The sequence below is a fragment of the Pteropus medius genome, unplaced genomic scaffold (genome assembly GCF_902729225.1).
Source record: "Pteropus medius unplaced genomic scaffold, Ma_sr-lr_union100, whole genome shotgun sequence".
In the NCBI taxonomy this organism is placed as follows: domain Eukaryota; kingdom Metazoa; phylum Chordata; class Mammalia; order Chiroptera; family Pteropodidae; genus Pteropus; species Pteropus medius.
The window spans coordinates 14,613,004-14,637,398 of record NW_024349225.1 but is presented as its reverse complement, the minus strand read 5'-3'; the positions used below and the strand labels follow the sequence as shown (position 1 = coordinate 14,637,398).

The 24,395-nt window shown below is 55.3% G+C and overlaps 1 protein-coding gene and 1 long non-coding RNA gene across 3 annotated transcripts in view; one reads left to right on the top strand and one right to left on the bottom strand.

Moving 5' to 3' along the window:
• GPR161 (G protein-coupled receptor 161) overlaps positions 1-22,685 on the bottom strand; it is a 28,353-nt gene extending 5,668 nt beyond the window's left edge. The window contains exons 1-5 of one of the 2 annotated variants that reach the window (XM_039881528.1): positions 22,530-22,685; positions 9,792-10,209; positions 6,663-7,387; positions 3,883-3,987; positions 190-309 (exon numbers count right to left, since the gene is read on the bottom strand). In XM_039881528.1, coding sequence (XP_039737462.1) covers positions 190-309; positions 3,883-3,987; positions 6,663-7,387; positions 9,792-10,165 — 1,324 coding nt within the window. In that variant the 5' untranslated portion in view covers positions 10,166-10,209; positions 22,530-22,685. Of the gene's footprint in view, positions 1-189; positions 310-3,466; positions 3,769-3,882; positions 3,988-6,662; positions 7,388-9,791; positions 10,210-22,529 lie in introns of those variants that run through there. The other variant, XM_039881527.1, reaches the window with a different exon arrangement.
• On the top strand, positions 10,235-20,198 carry LOC120617693 (uncharacterized). The gene is made up of 3 exons (XR_005657001.1): positions 10,235-11,538; positions 15,004-18,428; positions 18,799-20,198. It is a non-coding gene; the product is annotated as an uncharacterized LOC120617693 (long non-coding RNA).
• Positions 22,686-24,395: the final 1,710 nt, after the last annotated feature.

Genomic DNA, 24,395 nt, shown 5'->3' with positions numbered 1-24,395 from the left:
TCGGGCGTGTGTTTGTGTGTCTATGTACAGTGCCACAGCCCCGCTCGCCAGCTCAGACGCTGCCCGCTCCAACAGCCAGGAGCCCAGGGTGGGGCCGGAGTCAAGTGCGGCTGGGGCGGGCTGGGCCAGAACGTCCCTGAGCTCGCGTGCTTTCCCACGCTGTCTGGAAGCTATCGGCCAGACACCAACCTCTGATTTGTTCCACCTCGTCCTCGAACGTCACCGAGCTCCTCCTCTTGGGTGGGCAAGCACAGTGGGAGGAAGGGCGGGCCTCTGATGAGTGGTCGTCGAGCAGCATCACCTCCGTGCCTAATACCGAGGGCAGAGCGTGCACAGGTAAGCGGCTGCTCGCGGCCGCCTCCTCGCCCCCTCTCGACCCCCCTGTGCCCTCTCTCCCATTCATTCAAACCCACAATCAAGTGCAACCGGCTCGCCATCCGCCCCGCAGCCTTTGCCCAAGAAACTGTGTCATCCCATCACAGGGAGCCTGCAGCCAGGCCTCGGGGCCGACCGGGGACAATGCAGCCCTGTCACGCAGAGGCGGGGTCCCGTGCCTCCACAAGCACTCTCCCAGTGTAAGTCAGCCAGACAGAACTGGGGTGCAGGGGAGGGGTGGGGTGGGGTGGGACGGGAGGGGGCTGCGTGGAGGAGACGCCCCATCAAAAGGAGCTCTGTGTTCTGAGTGATTCTTCCTACAGTGTGAATTTCTGTCACTGTGGTTAAAGTATGTCGTACTAAGTAAACGTTAAAAAATGTTTTTTCAATTACAGTTGACGGTCAATTTCAGGTGGAGTGGTTAGACATTTATGTCACTTACAGAGTGATCCCCCAGTAAGCCTGGCACCCACCCGGCACCATCCATAGTTATCACGGTATTATTGACTATATTCCTTATTCTGTACTTCACACCCCGTGACTGTTTTGTAATCGGCAATTGCGCTGCTTGACTCCTTCGCCTTTTCTACCCAGCCCCCAACCCTCCTCCCATTTGGCAAACACCAGTTTCTTCTCTGATTCTATGAGTCTGTTTCTGGTTCGTTCATTTATTTTGTTTCAGATTCTGCACACAAGTGAGGTCATGTGGTATCTGTCGTTGTCCGACTTATTTCGCTTAGCGTAACACCCTCTAGGTCCATTCGTGTTGTTGCAAATGGCGAGATTTCATTCTTTTTCACGGCCAATATTCCATCGTGTCTATGTGCCACGTCTCCACATATCTGTCCGTGGACACTCAGGCTGCTTCCGAATCTTGGCTATTGTAAAAACTGCTGCAGGGAACATAGGGAGCACACATCTATTTGAATTGGTGTTTGGGGTTCCTTTGGGTAAATATCCAGAAGTGGAACTGCTGAGCTATGTGGTAGTTTTGGTTTTAGCGTTTTGAGGAACCTCCGGACTGTCTCCCATAGGTGCTGCACCCACTTGCAGTCCCACCAGCAGGGCACGAGGCTCCCTTTTCTCCACGTCCTCGCCGGCACTTGTGTGTGGATTTATCGACGGCAGCCATTCTGACAGGTGTGAGGCGATACCTTGTTGTGGTTTTAATTTGCATTTCTCTGATGACTAGTGATGTTGAGCATCTTTTCATGTGTCTATTGGCCATGCGTGTGTCCTCTTTGGAGAAATGCCTATTCGGGTCCTCTGCCCATTTTTTAACTGGATTGTTGGGGTTTTCTGGTGTTATGTTATATGAGTTCTTTATACATTTTGTATATAAACTCCTTCTCCCATTCAATACGTTGCCTTTTCATTTTGTTGATGGTCTCCTTTGTTGTGCGAAAACCCTTTAGTTTTATATAATCTCATTTATTTTTTATTTTCTTATCCTTGCCTGAGGGGACATATCCAAAAAATACATTAATAAGAGCAATGTCCAAGAGTTTACTGTGTTTTCTTCTAAGAGTTTTATGGTTTTAGGTCTTTCATTTAAGTCTTTAATCCATTTCGAATTTATTCTCGTACATGGTGCAACCATCCTGTGTCCTTGGATTGGAGCATTTAATCCGTTTACATCTAAAGTAAGTACCGATAGGTAATGCAGTTATTGTCATTTTAGTATTTATATTTTTTATCTTTTTTCTTCTTCCTCTTCCTCTTCTTCTTCTTCTAGAGGTGCCTTTAACATTTCTTGTACTGCTGGTTTGGCAGTGATGCACTCCCTCAACAAAAGTAGCAATGGCACCTGCAAGCACTTTTGTCCCAGAGGGAGCTGCCACTCCAGCCCTCGCCCTGAAGCCAGACAAGTTGGTTCCTCCCTGTGTCCCCAGTGCTGGAGCTTAGGGTGTTTGTGAGCAAGTCTGTGTGCAGGCACTTTAAGAGGACACCTAGGTCCGCAGGCTCCCCGTCTCACCAGGACAAAATCCCTGCTGACTTCTACAGCCAGGAGTTCTGGGGACTTCTCTTCCCAGCACTGATGCCCCGGGCTGAGGAGCCTGGTGTGGAGATGGGACACACTCCTCGGGGGGGACCTCCGCAGCCGAGATGTCCCTCCCTATTCTAAACCGCCACACGTGGGTGTGGGCCCCGCCTGTTCTGTGTCTCCGCCCCTCCTACCAGTCTCCATGTACTTCTTTACATCCTTAGTCACAGGACTTCTGTGCAGCTGGACTTCTGGGTTCTCAGTGATGGCTGTTCTGGAATTTAGTTGTCATTCTGGTGTGGTCAGGGGGGAGGCGAGCATGTTTACCTACTCTGCCATCTTGACCGAAGCCTCTCAAGCTTTTTTTAACAGCAGAATTATGGAGGGGCTGTTTACATGCCACTCGACTCACTGCTTACAGTGCATGGACTCCCCACCACACTGAGAGCTCCAGGAGGGCAGGTCACCACTGTATCTCTAGCACCTAGTCCAGCATCTGGCCAAAGCAGGGCCTGGCAAATAAAGATTCGTTGACTGACTGATTGAGCGTCACAGTCCCTGGATCCCTGCTGGTTGTCTGAGAACGGAAGGACAGCCTAAGTGACAGAGACCTTCCCTTCCTGCAAATTACAAGGGACTCGGGGCTGCCCGGTGAGGGAACAACCTCAGGGAAATATTCTGCCCCCACGGAATATCCTGCGACAGAAGGCCTGTCTCGGTGCCTGCCCTGGCCCGTGCCCAGAGTTCTATGTCATGGGCTTAGGCGAGAAAACACAGGTCAAGGCCAAGATGATTTTTCTGAAGTCGCTGGCAGCGGTGACGGAGGAGCAGAGGGCGACATGCCCGCCGCCCAGCCTGCTGCTCCGAGCCCCCGAGTTCGCACCGGGCTGGGTGACGGGCGGTGCTTCTCCAGCAACGTGGGGCCGCGGATGACTAAGAGGACACTGCCGGCCTCTGCTCCCCCACCTCCAGGGCCTTGTGAGAGCCCAGGAACGCGCTTGGCGGGCACAGGAGTGGCACTCGGCTCCCCACGGGCGGCCAGGAGAGACCCTGACCTCGCAGAGCCCTGGGTCTGCACGATCCTCCGTGATCCGTGAGCACTTGGAGATGTGTCTTTTCCGGGAGACAAGGGCGCGGGCACGTAGTGACGGTGACAGGGGTAGTGACAGTGACGGGGGCACCTGGCCTCATCGAAGCCACCCTTGATCGCCACCTCCAGTTCACAAACTGGGAAGCCTAGGACCACGCAGCTCATTCAACGCCAGACCGGACACCAGGCTGCCTGCCGGGCTCCAGGGCCACAGGCCGGTGTCATCATAGTCACGCCGCTGTCACTCAGCGTTTCACTTTCCAAAGGCTTCCTCTTAATTTCAATCTCACAACGACCCCGTGTGTCAGAGAGAAGGGACCTGTGATCCCAGACGAGGAAACTCAGGCGCGGAAGCCTGGAAACCCAAAAGGCAGGGCTGGCGAGCCTGCCTCCCGACCCGGCCCCGCGCTCCTCCACGGCACCCCCCGCTCACCTGAGTCCTGAGAGCAGCTGAAGCCGGTGTCCCCCGTGCTGCTGCTGTTCCCCAGGGGCTGTCCGCCTGCCATGAGCGCCGTGAGGTGCGGGGACAGGCCCAGGTCTGGAAGGCAAAGTCAGCACTGACTGCGCGGCCCGCGTCCTGAGCTCACACGGCGCCGACCTCCCATTTCAGTCGGCCCACCGGCCGCGCCCCCCGCTCTCCTTGCAGAAAGCGCCTCACCCCAGGAAGCTCTTCAGCGCTGCCCCCTCCCTGCTCTGCCCCTGTTCCCAGGGGAGCCTGCATTGTGACAGAGCTCACTGGGGCCCCCACCGAGGGGAAACTCCCGTGACGACACCAAACCAGCAAGGCAGGCGGGAACGAGACTGCGAGGTGAACGGCCTTCGGAGACCTGGCTCGACGTGGGACACGGGTGCCTGTCACCCGACGTCCTCTTGGACAGAAAACAGAATTTTTTCAAGAGGCTTACACTCCACAGCGGGACAGAGCGTTTGTCAGCGGGGAGGTGGGCGGGCGAGGTGATGGGAATGTCCCAGGAGAGGGCCGGGGGTGGCAGTGGAGGTCCCGGGAGGAGGCTGCTTCCCAGCCAGGGCCCCCCAAAGCTCGGGACGTGGAGGCCCGTGGTCTCTGCAGGCTGGTGGGGCTCCAGTCCAGGCTCCAGGTGCCCAGCCCCAGTGCTGGCAGCGGAGGGGACAGAAGGGAACCAGGGGCCTGGCCTTGGAGACGCGAGACACAGCCCTGTGGACACTGAGACTTGGATGCCCGTGGAATGGCCCAGCACGACCACTCTCCAGCCAGGTCTCCCCCGCACCGCCCGGGGCCTGGTTTAATGATGAAGGGTCGGCCGCCATCAGCAGACGTTGCGGAAGGACGCTGGCTTGAAGGACAGGGATGGGGGGGAGAAAGGGCGGGAAGAGAAGATCTCCATGGAGACCACTGTAGGGAGCTCAGGAGAGCGGCAGCAGCGAAACGCTCACCGGATACCCCAGAAAGCCAAGGAAACGGGGAGCCACGAGCAAAGAGGCTCCGGAGACCACGGAGGTGACAAAAAGCAGCTCTCGGAAGTAAACGCACAAGTCAAAACTCCCGCGCACGAGGAAGACCGACCGCCTGGCTACGCCTCCCCAGCAGAAAGGCGGTCGCGTTCCTGCGTGGACGGGGCAGGGCGCGGGGCTGGGGTGCGGGCTGCCTTCTGCTCTGTTTCCGAGACTTTTGCGGATGCTCTGGCCTCATCCCGTGAGCTTTGGGGGAAGAAGAGACCAGTGGGAACCTCCCCCCGCCCCCCGCCACCAGTTCCCATTCCTGAGCAAGGCCAGCGACTCAGTCACCCATCAGCCCACACACTCGTCAGCCGCAAATCACCCACGAGACGCTCGTCCTTCAAGGAGCAGGACACCGCCGACTGCCCTGACCTTGCCAGCACCGTTCCCGCCCATTCTCACAGCCTCGCGACCCTTCCAGAATGACTCGGTGACTCGCGCAGAAAGCGTCGGCCCGAAAGCAGATATTTCTTTTTGTTCTGGCTATTCTCTCCTCCGCCGCCCTCTTTCCTCCTTTTTTTTCCTTCCTCATTTTTCACAGGAATAGAAAACGTTTAACATATTTTTGCCTAGGACATAAGTGGTTTTATAAAATCGGAACAAATAAGTTCGTGAAACGAAACCAGACCCGAGTGTACTTCTGGCTCACAAGCCACACCTGAAAACAGGCTTGCAAGTGTCAGGGGGCGGGCATTTCAGTGGTTAAAATACTGGGATACAGGGTGATTATTTTTCTCCTGTGGTCAGGATAGAAAGCCCCAGAATTCCTTCCTCTCTCGAGAAGGGACGCACCATAAGCCCAGGAAGCTAATCAGTGATGCTGTTTGTGTAACGGCCTCTCCTGTCATCGCCACCTCCGAGCTGTTCTTCGTCCGGACCCCCTTGAGAGGGGAGGGGGAAGACCCCCCGACGAGTGCCTGGCGCTGCCCAGCGTCACCCAGCAGGAGACCAGAACTGCGGCCTGCACAGGCTCCTTCCATGGCTACCTGGCAAGTGTCCTCAAAGCCTCGTCCAAGCGACGGTCTGCCGCAGACGGGACCCTGAGAAACCCAGCTGGCTCCTAACAGGACAACACGGTGACAATGGCAGAGGCAAGGCCCACCCCGCCACAGCATGAGGAAGACGTGGGGGAGGCTGAAGGAGAAACGGGATGTCTGCATAGCTTCAAAGCCTCTCCTCTGTTATGTTCATCGATTACAACAGGAAAAACGGCGACTTTACAGTGGAAAAACCTGCCCGACAGCACCTCGACTGCGTGACTGAACGTGTCTCTTCCCTCCATCCACGGTGGAGCCCTGAGCCCAGCGAGGTGGCACTCGGAGACGGAGGCTGTGGGAGGCACGCACGGTGAGACAAGGTCACGGGGGTGGGATTCTCCTAAGAGGCCAGAGGGCTGGCTCTGTCCCGTCCGAAACGTACAGCCTCATTCTAATCTCGAGGACGCTTCGGCCAAACGCAAACTGAGGGGCTTTCTTCAAAACTCCTGACCCGTACTCTGCGAGTGTCAACGTCATGGAAGGCAAGAAAGAGCCACGAGCAGGCGGCCAAGGGCGACGTGACGACCGGGTACAACGTGGGACGCTGACCAGGAGGAGGACCCCAGCGGACAACGGGTGTGATCCGGTCCCCTGAGACCTCGCCCCTCGCCCATCGCCCATCACCCATCACCCATGACCCCGCGGAGCGGCTGGGAGGCGGGCACGCCTTTCCGGCCGTGACCCCGCGTCCCCCCCTTACCTGTGATCCTGTTGGAAATGCTGAAGAGCCGGGAAGTCCTCGGCCGCTGCCCGAACGGTCCCCGGTAATACCGGTCTCCGAAGCACACGCCCAGCAGCTCCTTGCGGACCGTCTTGTTCCAGAGCCCGTAGATCAGGGGGTGGCAGATGGCGCTGGTGAAGGACAGCCACGTGGCCCAGGTCTCCAGGCGCGGGGAGACGCAGTTCTTCCCCCAGAGGGCCTCAGACGTGATGACGACCATGTAGGGGCCCCAGGTGACCACGAAGGCGCCGACCACCACCAGGATGGTGATGAGGGCCTTGCACTGGTTGGCCGAGTACACGGCGCCCTGGGGGGCGCTGCGCCGGCTGCCCGAGGAGGACGTGGACGTGCTGGAGTCCTTCCGGCCGCCCCGGCCCGCGTCCTCCTCCGCGATGACCACGGTCCCGCAGTGCACCTTGCGGGCCTTGACCCTGGCCACGCGGAAGATGAAGCCGTAGCACACCAGCATGGCCAGGAACGGGAAGAGGGCGCACCAGGTCTGCCAGAAGGCGGTGTAGCTGGGCTCTCGGTGCCACGCAGCCACGCACATCCACTTGAACTCGTCAAACTCCACGGACGACCACCCGAAGAGCGGCGGCAGGCAGCCGACCAGGGAGTGCAGCCAGATGTAGACGAGCGCCATCACGGCCCGGTTCCCCGTGATCTTCGTGGGGTACACCATGGGGTACAGGACGGCATAGTAGCTAGAGCGGGGACGGAGGGGGAGTCGGAACAGAGACGACACACCAGGATGGGCACCCGCTTCTGCCCCCAGGACGGCGCCACCCCTGGCCCCGGCCCCGGACTCAAAGGAACAGCAGTTTCAGGCAGAGGGACGGGGTGGCCACACTGCCGGCCCATGTAAGTCCTGGTGGTCTCCTGCCCCTCGCCAAGTGACCAGCTGACCTGGATGCTGTTATCCTGCCTGGCACACGACGCGCCAGGGCAGTTTGCTGGCGTGGGGTCAGCGGGCACTTCTGGGGAAGATTTCCTTCACTTTTTAAAAAGAATCCAGGCAAGTTTCTACCTACCTCTGCCCCTTTAAAATACGTGCAGGCCCTCTGACCTCAGACACCTCAGGTTGACAGTGCAGCCCGGGGTGGGAGGCCAGGCCTGGGGACTGTTAAATGTCCCCGCCTTTGACCCACCCTGTTCTGGCTGTCATAAACACAATTACGATTAATAAGCTGTCCTCTGCGACACAGCCTTCTGGCTACCGTCAAGGCCGTTATTATTATTATTTTATGGCCAGACTTCTGCTTTATTTTAGCGAATGGTGTTTATATCGCTCGCTGACTAAGTCTGGGCATGAGCGAGCCCAGGGGATCAAGCCCAGGGGATGTGACAGTGATCTCTTCCAGCTGAGTCCACGTCCCACTGCATGCCTTCCCGGGGGGCCGGTGCTGGCTCCGGGGGTCAGTCTCCATGAGTCACATGAGCCCCCACGGACAGGCCAGAGAGCTTTGTTAACGGGGGTTACTTTGGGTGGGGGGTAGGGATAAACTTGTATACACTGAAATGCACAAATCTACACGTCTATCAAGAAAGAACATTTCCACATCTACCCACAGGCAATGGATTTCACAGATGTGAAACTTCGCTTCTTAAATTTAAGCCTAGCTGCTGGTTCGAAGGAAAAAACGGAACAAAAGCAGCTCTGCCCTCCCCTGGGGGGGACACAGGCCGGAGAGGAGGGTGCCCTTGGCTTTGAGCACTCTCCACTGCCTCCCGACATTCTGCAACAGCTCACCCTCGACGTGAGCCCAGCCATGACCCCTGGTCCCAAGAGAGGCTTGCCTGACGTCACGTGTCACCGGAAAGCCGTCAGGCGCGTAAGGGCCCCAGCGCTCGGCTCTGCTGCTGTGAGCTAACTAACCACTTTGATGGAGACCTTGGTTTTAATACGGTGAGTCCACCACGAGCACAACGGAAACCTAAGCTGACCGCAGCCACCTCGGGGTGAACACCTCCCCGCGTACAGAACAAGCTCCCAATGGCGCTGCAGGTTTTCCTCACCCTAACTAACCGGCCCCGGGTCCAGCTACTGTCAGTCATTAGGACAGATTTCAGAGCTGGAGTTTCATCGGCCACAGTGTGGGATGACCGAGTGCTTCCTCCGCCCTCCATCCCCCACAGTGCAGACAGTAACAGCATTCTGGCCTCGGGCCTAGAGGACAATCCAGCGACCACTCGTCAGCTCAAACCCTGATGGTCTCAAGGGAGCCTGGGGACTTGTGTTCCCCAGGGACAACATGGCTGGTTCGCCTCCTCTGTGTGCCCCTGACTCGGCTGCCAGCTTCCCCGCCAAGTCTAAGACTCAATGAACTTGATTCTACCCTCTCTGCCCTCGTGAAGTCCACGCTTGCCAGGGATGGAGTGACCGTCCACAAAGTGTTAACCAACGAGATGACTCTAAGGGCTGGAAACTCGCTGTCGAAGCCTGCGAGACTTGCATAACCAACTCTGACAGCACCACACGGGAGTCTGAAGGAACCTGCTCAGGTATCTGAGGGACATCGGCAGTGACACTTCTGTCTGAGCCAGCGAGACCGCGGGAAGGGACTACCCCGATTTTTAAAAGCACACGCCATCGCTCCCAGGTGCCACGGTCTCCGTTCCCTGCGTGGTCTTCCCGGGGAGCGTGGGGCTCGTCTGACTCATCCAGGGGCCGACTGTCAAGGACCCCGTCCTTTGTGTCACAGGGTCCGACTCTGGCTCAAGCCAAAGCAACAGACAGTGGACGGCAGGCTGGGGAGGACCTGGGCCTAATACCTCCTCTGACATATCACCTTCCTCAGCTTCTGTTTCTCACCTATAAACGGAGAATCAGCGTTTTTTAGAACTTTTTGGTTTTTTTTTTAAATGGAACCTCTTTTAAAAAATAAACTTACAAGCAAGATCAACCCGAGAAATCCCAGGGGCTCTGGCTGGAGGGATGGAAGCAAAGGCGGACCCCTGCCTTCTCATCCTGGCCCCGCAGGGCCGTGCCACCCCCCACGGCACCCCCGCGCCCCCCGAGGAACCCGGGCAGCGTGAGAGCGCAGGACCGGGCTCCCCTCCGCACGCCCTCCCTAACGCGTCGGCTCGCTCGGCGTGTGGCGGGCTTACCGGTCGACGGCAATGACCCCGAGGGTCAGCATGCTGGCCGAGCTGATCAGCAGGTAGAGGAGGGCGGAGAAGTGGCACCAGACCACCCCGAAGATCCATTCCCGCCGAATGGCACTCGTCACCACGAATGGCAGCACCAGCACAGACAGCAGGAAGTTGGACAGGGTCAGGCTGAAGACGAACTTGTTGCTGAGGGTGAGGAGGTAGGACTTCTTGTACAAGGTGACCACGATGACCAGGTTGCCCAGGCAGACAAAGATGGTGATGATGACGATGGCGATGAACTCGGTGACGAGGACGCCCCCTTCGCCACCTACCTCCGCGGTGAGGTTGCTCAGCTCCTTCCAGTGGCCCAGGGAGGAGTTGAGGCTCATGGTCAGTGCGCCTGGGCGTGGGGTGGGCGGGGCATGCTGGACGACTGGAGGAACACGAAGACCGGGGGACAGGGAAAGGGTCATCAGACCGCATCGTGACCTTCACGAGAGCAGTGGAGGCCCCCGGCCACCCAGCTCATCTAGAGGTCTTGGCCACCAAGCTCCACGTGGCCTGTTTTCTGTAACCAGCTTTGTGTACGACTCACTGTGTCCCTTGAATGAGGCATTCGTCCAGTCCGAACCACCCTGCCCGTTCTCCCAAGGCCAGTGGCTCAAAACCTCCAAAGTGCCGAAGAAGCACTTGGAGTGCCAGCCCCAAGAGCGGATCCTTGGGGTCCGTGGCTGGATTCTGGCCCCAGAGATCAGAGGTTGAAATCTGCGGTTGAAACGAGCAGGCTGGAGCAGGTGGTTCTGTTACAAATGGCTTACGGGGCTGCACTGAGGACCCTCACGACTCAGGGCGGGGTCCCTGAACCAGCAGTGTCACCTGGAGCTTGTGACAGAGGCAGCATCTCCGGCTCCAGCCCTGACTCACAGAACCGGGATCTGCGTTCTGATCCCATCTCCAGCTGACTGAAGTTCACACTGAGGTCTGACACTAGCTTATCATGGGGGCGCTTGTGAGTCCCTGAGCGGGGCTTAGACCAGTACAGCTCATAGCAAGATGTCGTGACTGCTCCTGCCGCACCCGGTGAGGGGGGCAACGGCCTCAGCACTGACCGTAAACGGGGACCCGTCGCGGTCTGGGCCCACAGACGCCCTGCTCTGTGCGGAGGATCCTGGCCAAAACTCAACGCCGACACGTTAACATTACATCCTAAGACGAACGTTTCTCCAAAGATTTCAGCTCCTTCAATCGGCCGAAACAGCCCACGGATGATGCTCTCCACAAACGGAGGACACCAGGAAGGAAGGACAGACTGCTTTTCCTGAGCCAGACAAGAAGAACAGGTTGCCCTGGCGGACTCACACAGCCGCGGCCTTCCCCACAGCTCCCCGGGCTGACCTGACACCTCTCTGTCCAAACAGCTCCGGCCACGGGGAGCCGGTGGGCTCGGGCGGCTCCTCCCTCGCCAGCAGACCTAGAGGAGACATCTCCCTTCCTAGGGAGCCTGCCTGCTGACCTGGTGACCACAGGTCCCAGGCCTGCTGGCGTGACCGGGACCGAATAATTCTCCTCCCTCCACCCGCCAGTCTGGAAACACCTCACGAGTCACTCGCTTTTCCTTCCCCAGACGACATCTCCCGGTTCCTGATGTGCCTTCCAGAACGTTCGCTAACTCAGATGCCCCGCTTTGGACCTGCTCTCGGATGTCTGCGATCCCCTGGACCTGTGGCCCCCCAAACGGACGCACCATTCTGGACGTGGTCCGGTAAGTGTCAAGTGCAAGGCACAGTCTCCTCCGAGATCAGGATGATCGCCTTCTCTTGACTCTAATGATGCATTTTTTTTTTCTTTTTTGGCAACTGCTGGGCTGATATAAGCATATGGCCGACTAAGGCGGAACGTTTACACACACAGGAATTTCGGCGAAGGCAGGTGTCCCCCATCTTGAACCTCCGAAATTAATGTTTTTAAGCCTAAATATAAAACATTATTTATACTAAATTTTATTTTGGTCCCCCTTTCCAGGCCGCTACAATATTCTGAATTTTGCTTCGGTTACGTAATATGTTAAGTTGCTCTGGCTTTATGCTATGAATATCCTTCATAGGTAAGCTTTCCATGTCTGTGCCTTTGTGAGATTATTTTGGGTTTTGTCTTCATCTTTTGAGTTCTGGATTTTGTTAACTCTTGTATGTAAATTAATTGGTGTCGCAAGGTAAGGTCTTAGTAAGGCTATTACTCTTAACTACACAAGTGATATAACACGGTGGTTAAGAAAACACACTTTGAGTCATCAGACAAATGACAAAGTGAGAAAATATGTACAACGTGTATCACAGAAAAAGGACTAATTGTTCTTTATAAAGAATTCCTAAAAAAAAAAAATCAAGAAAGATAAAAAAAGATAGAAAAGTGGAAAAAAAGACAAAAAATTGTGACTCTGTGACGGTATGTTAACATTATGCTAATCATTTCACGATATATCAAATCATTATGTTGTACAGCCTTGACCTTGCACAATGTATGTGTCAATTATATTTCAATCAAACTGGGAAAAAAAAGACAGAATTGAGAGAGAAAGATACGCCAATGGTTCTTAAACAGACGAAAAGAGGCCCTATTTCATTCAAAATAAGAGAAATGCACATTAAAACTACACTGAGATACCACTCCTTGCCTTTCGGGCCCGTAAAAACTCAGAAGCTTGGCAGCGCTCTGTGGAGAGGCATCCTCCACACCCCAAATGCAAACGCAAAACGCAACGGCCCCACGGAGGGGAATTTAGCAAAACGACATCAGCATGACCTTTCGACCCAGCAATTCCATTTCTGCATATTTACCCTGAAGATACCAGTTTGTAATACAAAATAACAGACACAAGAGGTTCTTATTTTCTTCACTGAGGCACTAGTTGTAAAAAAAAAAAAGAAAAAATAGAAACAAGGGAAAAGGTAAATAAGAATACATTTGCACACAAACATATAAATATATGTTTACTTAGGCCAAAAAGAAAAACAGAAAAGATAAACCGGAAACTAAAACAGAGATGGCAGTAGAATTTCTCTAAGCGTTTGTTTAGTTTTGATCTTAGATGCATGTAAATATTTTACATACTAAAATATTAAATAAAAATGGGTACGAAATAAACATAAAATTGATTGCGAACAGCAAAAAATAAGCCTCCCTGAGTGTCAGATTAATAACATAACCATGCAGAGAAAGATTATAGCAGACAGCTTTTGAATGCAGTATTTTGACCGTATACCCTTAATGGTATACGTTCTATGCACTAAAGAACTAAGATGCCTTTAGTGGCTTAGATATTATTAATGTTGTAATGTGCGATGACTCTGTTTTGAGTGTTGCGACCGAGTACACGTGCTTATGCTGGCAGTCACTGTTTCCTACCGCGGGAGGAAGGAGAGATGAGCCACGGACGAAGGGAAGGTGAGGGAGACCCCGTATTAGATCAGTTCTTGGAGATTATCAGCATGAACTTACTATTCAAATATAAATATAAAAATAGGTCCGAGGAAATGCCCCGGAAAGCAGTCACAGAGATTCAAAACTTGAAAATACAAAAGGCAAATGAGAGGATGACTAGGAAGTACTTCATGAAGTATGATCGCTTCATCTCAGCTAAGTGCACTGCTTTTCATTTATTATGGAGATTATTTCTGGCAATATGGTGGACTCGGCCGATGTGAGCACGTTTCCTACTCCAAATGCACAGACGTGCTGGATTAAACGCGACCTCCCAAAAGAAAATCTCTCGAAAGTGCCGAAGAAAAGAATTCTTGCCCTAAAAGAATCTATAGTATCACGTGAAAGAGGGTACCATATACTTTTGAGGCAAACAGCACCAGAATATTGAGTATTGACTTCTTATCGAATGATCTACATTCACGAAGGAAACTGAATCCAGAAATTAGGGAGGGGTAGGATGCCAGAATCAAGCGTTAGAAAAGAAATTGGTAAATATAAGAACCGCGAAAAAAGTTTTTAATTAAAAGTGTTAAACATCAACAGCAGATGTTATAAAAATAGCTCATCTGGGCGCTTTGAAATCGAGGAAATTAAAATATTAAGCAAAATGGAAGCTCTTCAACGTGTGACTGGAGTAAGAATATCCCAAGTGAGTCTTGGGGCAGAGGCTGTGGTCATGGCCGTTTCCCCAGTCCTTGCACAATGCCTGGCACCTGGAAGGTAACTCAGCCATTACTTGTTGATGAATGACTAGCCTCCCAACCTTCTGTCATTGTTAAGTCAAATACGACGCTTAACGCTATAAAAGTGACCACTAAAAGAACAGAAAAGAAAGAGTACCCCTCCATCCACCTCGTTACTCTCCAGAGGCCCAGCTGGCAGGCACACGGGGCACTGTGAATCCCAGCCCAGGCCTGGCAGCCCCGCTCCTCACACCCTCTGCTCCAACCCTCCCCAGGAGGCAGAGGGGGGCTGCGGGCCAAAGACTTGCCCCCAGGGAAACCCACAATTTCAGTCCCTGCCAGGAGGCCCCTAGGCGTGGGGCAGGCACAAGCCCCAGCAGACACCCCGGGGCTGTACTTTTAAAGAACAAGGGAGAGGGTTTGGAATGCCAGTGAAGGCTGCCTGGCGGGCGGACAGCTTACCAGGGCCTGACAAGCCGGGGCCCAACTAATGAAGCAAATTCAAGCGTGACTCACGCTTCTACCCTCCCGGCTAGTTCTGCTGCCAGACACAAGGGTGTCTGACCCCCACCCTCACTCCGTCCTGTCCACCAGATAATCCCCTCGGGCTGCAACGCCGAGGAGCAACACGAAATATCAGAAATTCTTCCGGAGAAAGAGCATTCTCCCTCCCAGAAAGGTCACAGGGAGGGCAGGACATCTACTTGTCATTACTGTCACGGTTCAATGTATTATGGTCACTCCTCTCTTCGTCCGCTCGTCGATTAGATGACTGGCAACAGCCTTGAGTCATTCAAAGCCAAATCTTGTCACTCAAGTGATAGCATCATTTTGGGTTACAAAACAAGGTGACACTATAGAATATTCAGACAGGTACCTATTGTGTTTTATAAATTGGCTTGCATGGTAATTCCCAAGAAATGATTCTGGAAATGCCTTGATTGGCAAGGACAGAATTACTACAAAGTAAGGGCGGAGTCCCTCTTATTTATGCAAATGTGGATATTCTGTGGTTTTGACTTTCATCGACCTATAGGGAACTTCTTTCTTCCTGTTGACAGGCTGTCGACAACGTGCATTTGTCAGAAAGACCCCGAGGCACGGTGGTTAAGTGTACAGACCCTGAGGCCAAAGGACGGGGTGTGACGCTCAGCTCCAAGGCCAACAGGTAGGTGCACAAGGTGTTAGAATAAACGACCCTCCTGAATCATCCTCGTCCCCACTTCGAAGGAGCCCAGGTGAGTTCACAGCGATGCTGTTCGGCTGTATGCTCAAGGGCTCTCCATCTCGGCCCCCCAAGGCACTTGACACACATCAGTTACCAGCTGGGGGGGTGGGGAGAGCTGGGAAGGGGGTCGTAATAACCACTTGCTCTGCACTAAGGCAATGGAGTGGAAAGCGTGAACGCGCGCCTCACCTGCTCACAAACCAGGTCACGTGACCGGTGGAGAGCCACAAAGGGGTCACAGGACCCCGGGTCTCCCCGCCCCGCTCCATCCTTCCCTGGCACGCCCATGAAAACTGACCCAAAGATGGTGGGCACAGTGACTTGGCCTCTGTAACCCCAGACGGATGTGCACAGCCAGCGAACCCAGGGTCTGTGACAATGCACAGCGCTTTGCTCTTGTCCCCACGAGGGCACAGGAAACTCGTGACGTCCTGGCTGAGGCCCCCTTAGAGCAGGGCTGAGCTCGGGCAAGGAAAGGAAGCTGGAATCAGAACCCCAGTGGCCTCGGGGTCCCTGTCTGTGGTCCCCTCCGCACACCCGTGACCAACCCGAGCACCTCGCTGCCCTTCCTGGTGCGGGGGCTGGATGTGCGGCTGGGCGCGTCTCCGGTCTTCGCCGCTGACCACGCCGCGTCCACAGGGGCGTCCGCCGGGGTCTGTCAAACGTCTGTCCTAAATAGGCTCTTGCTCCTCGGCAGTCACTTCCCCACACTCTTGAGAATCTCACCCACGTCCAGGGTGTCGCTTCACGATGATTAACTAATGACCATCAGTCAGTATGTACCTCACCTCACCGGCCTTGCACGTGACTGAGGGGCAGGACTCACTCCTCTCTGCACTGGAGAGGCGGCGGGCCACGGGCCGAGGAGCACAAACCATGGAACCAGAAAGCCGGGTTCAAGTCCCGGCTCCCCTACGTACTGGCTCTGTGACCTTGACATGTCACTTAACCTCTCTGGGCATCAGCTTCCTCATCTGTAAACGGGGATAATACACCTCCTTCAGGAGCACCTGCCTCGTAGGGCGGGTGGGAGGAATCACTGAGTTAATATTTGTACAGTGCTCAGAATAGTGTTTAGCACCCCGTGCAAATAAAATGGGGAAACTGAGGCTCTGAAAGGTTAAGCGCCCAGTAGGTGGCCGCTGTACAGCTCGGCCCTCTGGCCGCACACAGACCTCCGTGCACCTTCGACCCCTCCACTCGCCAGAGCAGAGCGGATTCTGTATGTCGTAGCGGAGGTGCTGCCGCAGCACAGACATACTCGATACCGCCGGGCCGTGCACTTCGAAATGGCCGAGATGAGAAACAGTCGGCTCAGAGGGTAAATTTCACGTCGGATGTTATTTTACCGTAATAAGAAGGTTGGAAACAAAATCCCGAGGGGTACCCGCTCTCTCACTTCTCTCCCCAACGGGGTCTGTTTGGGGAGGCACGAAATGAAGGAAGTAGCTACCTTTACAGCATCACGGCCACGGAGAGAGAAGGACCACAGACAGCATCTAGAGTGACCTCCTGTCACAGACGAGGAAACTCAGGCTGCGCCCGGCGTGGATGCTCCTCCCTCGGGACCAGTCCCGCGGTGGCTTCCAAGGCCGAGCCCACTGGGTGGAGGCCCCACGGCGCTGCATGCTCCCGAGTTACATGGAGAACCCGAACTCCACCTTCTGCTCATCAGACGGCTCCGTGGCAGTTTTTAGTGCACACGTTGGAGCGTGAGAGCAACACTCAGTACGCAGGCCAAGTTGGACCCGGCCGCGGACCGTCAGCTGAATTTTTTCAAGGGCAGCTGGCCTCTCTCCCAGGCCTCCACCAGCAACGCTGAAAGTTGCCATCATCGCCTGGACAGGGGAGGGTCCGTGTGAGCCTCCCAGAAAGTCCACAAACAACCAGCTGAAGTCACGAGGAAGACGACTCACGCAGGGGACAGTCTTAAGCCCCAAGAGAACACGCTTTAGGGACGAGGAAGACAAGCAACAGTGGTCTGACCACAGCTTTGCAGTTGAGGGTAGAGCAAGACCTCACTTCAGAAGTAACTTTCCAGCTGCACACAAGGCAGGTATCGCTCCCCCGCCGGGCACTGGGCGCCCCTGGCTGGACCCCGCCATCCCCCCGGGCGGGAGAAGAGCAGGCTCCTCAAAGGCGCCAGATGCTGGCCGCTTGGCCATCTCGCCTGGGTCTGGGAACCCAGCAAATCCTGAAGGCAGAGCTGGGTCAGACCGGGTCAGACCGGCCCAAGTCTACCTGATGCTGCTGCCAGAAGTGTTGGTGGTGATTCACCAGGCAGCTGAGCCGAGGGTGTGGTGCAGGGCCCGCCGGGGCGGACAGAAGCCACTCCCAAGCTCCCGGCTCACACACGCGACTGCTCCCCAGCTCCACGTGGGTGTCCCAGGCGCATGAGCCTCGCGTGTCCAGAACCGGACTCTCCACATCTTTTGCCCCTCGACCCTGCTCTTCTCCCATTCACGTCACGGCACCCCCATCCTTCCAGAGCTCGGACCCCACACGTGGGGGTTTCCTGACTTCTCGCTTTTTCTCGCACCCCCTCCCCAGTCCGTCAGCAGATCTGCTGCCCTACTGTTGAAATGTCTGTAGAATTCACCTGTATCTTACTGTCTCCAGTGCCACCTTTCCGGGCCAGGACACGTTCCGTCATCTCTGGATTATTAAAACAGCTTCCTCGCTAAGCATTTTTTTTTTTGGCTTTTTGCAATGAAGCGTTTTCTCCAGTTGAAGTGACACTACAGGGCACGTGGATCCACACGGCCTGGGAAAGATTGGGGTCACCGGTGGAAGCCATGCCCAAGCCTCAGACCTCCCTGCTGCCACTTACGTGAACGTAGGACCTAGTTCAAGGTCCATCTCAGGAGTAACATTCTGAAGAAACCTTTCTGGAACCTTCCACCCCCACATACCCCTTACCACCAGTTACTACCCAGATGCCAGGTTTTGGTCATCCTTCAGAACCCACGTCCTAGCCCAAGTTTTGATTTGGGGCTTAGATGGCTTAGAAATAATTCTTCTTCAGGTTCCGCTTGAATTCCCAGCAGCACTTCGCAGGTGGCAGAAAACGTTTCCTATCACCCCTATTCATTACTATCGACTTTGATCTGATATTCAATAGAAAGAACGTATTTTTGAGAAAAATCTGTGAAGTGATCAGATTCATTCATCTCCAACATCTGAGAGCTAAAAACCAAGGCTGAGAACTCATTCTGGTCGTGTTATTTCGCAGATGAAGCTGAAGTCCAGAGAGGTGAGGTGAGTCACTCACAGTCAAATACCTAATTACTGGCAAAGCCCAAACTCCTTGGTCGCGATCATTACATCTCTGCCCTTACCTGATAATCCCCGGGCTGGGCGGGGAATGCAGAAGTCAGGTAGGACTACGACCCCCTCTAGAAGGTAGTCCCAGTCAAGGTGACGATAAATGACGCTTTGCTTTGAGCAAGGTCCCCAGTGACCTCCTAGCTGAATCCACTGAGCTCTGTGCAGCATCCGACACCTTCAACTGCTTCCATTTCTTCCTGAGATGCCCCTTCCCTTGGCTTCCCTGATCCTGTTCTCGTCTCTGTTCTTTACTGGTTATATTTACCTGTTTTATCTGTAATCGCCCTGCCCTGTTTCCCAGGTCTGCCTTTTAAACTTCCTCCTTCGTCATCTACAAACGACACTGTCTGCTTCCTCTACATCACTGCCCCCGCTCTGGCGGTTGCCCCCAAGTCTCCTCTGGAGAGTCGCCCTTTACACAGTCTGAGTTCGTGTGCCTTCGTGGATGTGACACATGACTGCTGCCTCGCCAATCACATTCCAACTCCCTCGGACCCCATCAGTTCATGGAACATAACAGGACTGCTGCTCAGAGACCTGGGACAGACCCTGGACTGGAACATGCAGCTTCTGCGCCATCAGGAGGGGACAGCCCGACACAAGAGGAGGTAAGGAAATGAGCCCTGATGAAATCCCCTGAATTCTGAACCCATGCCCGAAGCCAAATACACCCCCGAGCTCTACAGTGACCTGAGCCAATAACTTTCCTTTCCGCTTTAGCCAATTTGAATTGGATTTTCTACCACTGGCAAAAGAATCTCTTATTTGATACGTCATCTCTCTAAGCTCCCTGTGTACCCGCTTAACAGTGATGACTCCGAATCTCCATCGATAGCCCGGAGAACTCTCTGGAGCTCCAGACTCATCCCCACCCACCTCGTGGATGTTTTCTCCCACATGTCACACTCGGGCACCTCAGATATAACGTGCACAATAGAATTCATCATCATCTCTGTTCTACCATCTCAGTATGCTGTTCTTCATGCTTTTCTCCGTCCTGGAAAAAGCACCACCATACCCAGAAGCTTGGACATCCCAGGCCACTCTTGCCAGGTAATCCTGATGAGGTAAGGCCCTGCCTGAAACCTGCTGTGTGACCTGGAGTAGGCTAATTAATGGACGTGTCTGAACCCTGGATTGCCATATGTAAAGTAATCAATATTGGTTGGTTATTCCTATCACAGGCATCACTAAATTCTCGTTCAAAACTTCATCCTCGCTGCCACTGGCCCAGCTCACTCAGAGCCTCGCCATCGTCCCCCTGATGAATACCAGACGTTTCTACCCCATGTTCTTACCTTTGAATTTGCCCCCATTCCAATCTGCTGCCAGATTGACGGTCCCCTGCCCAAGCCTGACGGTGCCATGTCCTTCTCTGGCACCCGCAGAATATCACTTTAGTACCCTCCACTTTGGCTCTCCCGGACCAGCCACGGTTCTCCAAACACTCACGGTGTCCTCCAGTCCCAGGACCTTGTTTCCACTGCCCAGTGACCTTTCTGCCTCTTCTCCCACCTTCTCCCAACTTGTCCTCAAGACATTATGAAAAAAGTCACTATAAAAGCAAAAGAAATTATAGGATGCCACATGGCTAAGAGGTTCACATCGGTTTAAACCCTGACCTCCCTCGTGCCCGGAGAGGAGGGAAAATTTTTTAAAAGTAAAAAAGAAACAGTCATTTAAAATATTTTTTTTTTTTAAAAAAAAAGAAAAAACAAAGAACGAAGAGGAAAGAGAAAATTTAGGGAAATTTAATCTCGAGATAGAAGAGGACTTCCTCAACAAGACAGAAAACTGGAAGCCCCAAAGAAAATCAATGTAGATCTAACCACATGAAAATTAAATACTTCTGCACAATCGAAGGTACAATAAGCAAAGCTGGAGAAGACCTAAAAGGCAAGATCTCTGACTCATGAACAAGAAAAGGATTCAAGCCCAGAATTCAGAAAAGAGCCTCGCAGATCGATAAAATCACAGACGAGTCAATGGAAAAACTGGGGGAGAAACCCAAAAAAACCGATGGTGCAACTGAGTCGCAGTGAGTCCTCCCTCTAAACGCCAGGTAGCTATCTCTGGGTTTTGTTGATGTTTTTTTGTTCTCAAAGAAAAACAGCCATTAGACGCCACTTCTCCCCTCCGGGGTGCTTTATTGCCTCCCTGAATGCCAGCAAGCCCTTGCTTGGGTCTGTCGCAGAGGTTGCGAAACTGGCAGTCTGCACGCCACAACCATCCTGCACGTTTTGAATTACTTGCCAACTTTAAAAATGTGGAGCATTTTTCCATACAAATGTACAGCGTCTCCCAAAATCCAGAGCAGGCGACAGTGTGCCGAAGGCTTGTGGCACGTGCCCCTGTCTCTTTGTGAGAAGGCCTGCTCTGCACACAGCCCCCACCCAGCCCTCCTGCCCACAGGGTGCCTGACTGGCCCCCGCCAGCCCCAGAGTTCACACCACAGAACTGAGCCTCCTTTGGCTGGCACTGAGGCCAGGTCCAGTTCTGCCATTCTGCCTTCTGCAGAGCTCAACGAACTGAGTCCCTCTGACCGCACAGCCCTTCTTGGCCTCTCAGACTCCTGTGCACAGGGATGCAACAAGAGAGGGTGACATGAGCATCCTAGACCTTGAGTTAGGCTCCCTCCTGAGGGGTCTGGATCTCCACCATGGCAGGGGAGCAGCAGGGCCGGGAGGAGTCCAGAGTTCAAAGGCCCCGCCTGCGTGATGGAGCCCACCTGAGAAGCACTCCAAGTCCAAAGACGTGAGTTCCAGGCTGGCTCCCTCCCTGGGGGCGGAGCGCTTCGCCTCTCTGGAGCCTCAGTTTCCTCACCTATCGAACGGGCCACAGCGCTTCACCGGGATGTTACGTGAACGAAATAAAAGGGAAACGCGGGCGCTTGGAAGCGTCTCGCGAGCATGAAACATGGCGGTGCGCTCTGGGGCAGGTGCCTCAAATGGGTGGCACGAACCCCAGTTGGAGAAACACCTGTCCTCCCTGTCCCAGAGGCTCCAGTGGCTCTCTCGCGAGGGGTGTGCGGCTCCAGGTGGCAGGGGACGAGGCCGGCTGGATGGGAGGAGGCGCGGTGACGCCCGTCCTCCCGCAGCCTCCAGCTCCTGGCGACCGGCTCACCCGATGGCGCACCCCACGTTCCCGGTTGGACGCATCAAGGCACTGGGGTCCTGTGCCTCCCAGACCACGCCACCTCCCTACTTCAAACGACCTGCTCTTGAAAGCGCTTCGCAAAACGGATGAAAGGTACAATACGGACCAAGAACAGCCTCAAAGCTGGGATCCGGGGCGCTGCAGGGCCCGGCTGCGTGGTCACCGGGGCGCAGCCCTCCCAGACGCGCGCCGGGTCACCCCGGACGGTGTCGGCCCACATGCCTTTGTCAAAAGGTTGCACGGGGTTAACCTCTGGCCCAGAAGGCGCCGAAGGCCAGCTAATCCCCCCGCCCCCCAAAGCTAACCGGCTGTCCCTCTCGCAGATCTGAGGGGCAGAGGCGCCACCCCGCGGCGCCCGGCTGGCCAGGCGACTTCTGCGCGCGCCCCCGCCCGGCGCGGGGAGACAGCGCCCTGAGCCCCACCGGGAGGATGCTGCTCTCCTGGTCCTCACGGGCTCCAGCCGAGGGGCGAGGCCGGTTCACCCACTCACCTGTCCGGAGCGGGCCGGAAGCCCCTCGGCCAGAGGGCGCACGACCCGTATTGCCGGTCCAGGCACGCGCCCCGTCCGCCCGCCCCGGGGGTCCCAGCAGGGGCTTCCGACGCCCCAGAGAAGCGGGGCGGGACCGTGGGCAGGGCCTCTCGGAAGCCCCTGGCCGCCGGGGAGGGGCGCGCCCCCCCGAAATCCTCCACAAAGAGCTCGGGCTCCCAAAGCCAGGCGGGATGCGGCCGGGGGGACCCCATGCACCTCCGGGGTGCCGGGGGGGGGCCTGGGAGGAGGGGGCCCGGAGTCTCCCGGCCCGAGCCCCGCCCCGCCCGGCGCCCCGAACTCGGCCGCGCTCCATCCCGGCCCGCGCCCCGCGCGCCCGCCCTGCTCACCGAGGGGCCGCCGCCGAGGCAGCGCAGGGCCCGCCCGGCCGCCGCCGCTTCCTTCCTCCCGGCCGCGGCCGCGCGGGGCCCCGAGGTTTCGGGTTTCAGCCCGGAGCCCGCTCGCTCCTCCCGCCGCCGCACGCGGACCCGCCGGGCGCAGGCCGGGAACTTCGCGCCGCCCGCGCCCCCGCCGCGCCCCGCCCCGCGCCCCGCCCCGCCCCGCGCCCCGCGCCCCGCGCCCCGTCCTGCGCGCACGGCCTCCCCCAACCGCTCTTCATCCCTTCCCACGATCGGCCGCGGCGGCGGCCCTTTGTCTCGCGCTTGCCCTCGCGGCTCGCCCCACTTTGTCCCTGTAGACCCTGCGGTCCCCGCTCGGGCCTTCCCTGCCCCGTCCCTCCTGCCCGCTTGCGGCCGCTGGGCCGGCCCCTCTCCGTTTCTCTCTGCATCACTCTCAGACTTCAGGATTCTTCCCGGAGGCTCCGCTCGGCCCCGTCTCCTCCTCCCGTCTCGCCGGGACTCCTCCAGGCATCGCCTTCACTGCTCACCTTTCATGCATCCGGCCCACTCGTGTGAGCTGCTGCCGGGAGCCAGGCGCTGCCCCCGGCCCTGGGAGGTTCGCGGGCAAGCCACCGCGAAGCCAGCCTCGCAGGACCCCACGGCGCTTGCGGGCGGCAGGGTGGATGTAAACAGACCCTCGGCATCCTGCTCTCCTGTCCCTCTGTACCAAAGGGCTGGGAGCGACCGTTGCAGTACGCAGACTGGCGCTGCCAGTTCAGACGACACACCAGGTCCCTCTCACGCGCTTTCCCCACCTCGGTACCGTCCCCGGCCTCCTGCGTTTTCTGTGCAGCAGCCTTACCAAGGGAACGAAAGTTGAAGCGAACAATAAAACGGCTTTAAAAAGGAACGAGGGAGGGAGAGAGGAAAAAAACAGGGCAGGAGAGAAATAAGTTCACCAAATTCCAGGAAAGCTGATGCTTTCCCCGGGGCAGGATTCCGATTCCTCAGAAATCTATCTGCTTTGATAAACGCATTAATTACTCCCTTGTCTACACATGGGCACTGCGGGAGCTGCTTCCTTATTTCTATGAGGCCACTGAGGCACCATTTAGAACAAGAATTGACGATGTAGCACCTGCCAGACACCCAGCTTATGTTCAGGGACAAGTGGGATAACGCGGAGAAAAAGTAATTGGATGGCTTGATATTCCTGTGAGACAGGCGCTTTATTTAGCCGAAAACTGGAAGTTGAAATTCCTGAGTCTAGGTCACCAGCAGGCGAGGTGCTGAAGGAGCCTAAAGTTGTCTGTTCGCCAGAGCATTTTATGCTTTTACTCTGAAATCATTCGTTATTTTTTAAATTTGCATTGACTTGGATACTGGCTAGGCTTCGTGACCCTGGGGGAGTTATTTAACCATTCTGAGCCTCGGCTTATTCATATGTCACATAGGCACGCTCATTCCAGCCTATCTGTAGAGTTAAAAATATGAAAAGAGAGTTAAACCCCTAAGAAAGATATTTAAGAAAGAACTGAAAGTATATGCCCTAGACGGCATGGAGAGAATGACAATCTACAATTATGGCTCTTTGGGCTCCATATCCACCAATGATGCAAAAACTGCCCTGCCCATACTTATCCTATTCCATTTTGAACTCTCCAACCGAAAACGTTTGTTTCTCCGGACGCTCATGATCAAATATATTATTTATCACACAGGTTTTTTCTTCCCATAGCTCGAGAGCTCAGAAATTACTGTGCATTCTAGGATACAGATTGCTGCCAACAAATGCATTTTTTCAATTGCTCTCTTAAAGTTGGTTTTTCTTTTTTCTAGAGCTATTATTGAGTTGTGAGCAGTATTCAGTTTCATGCA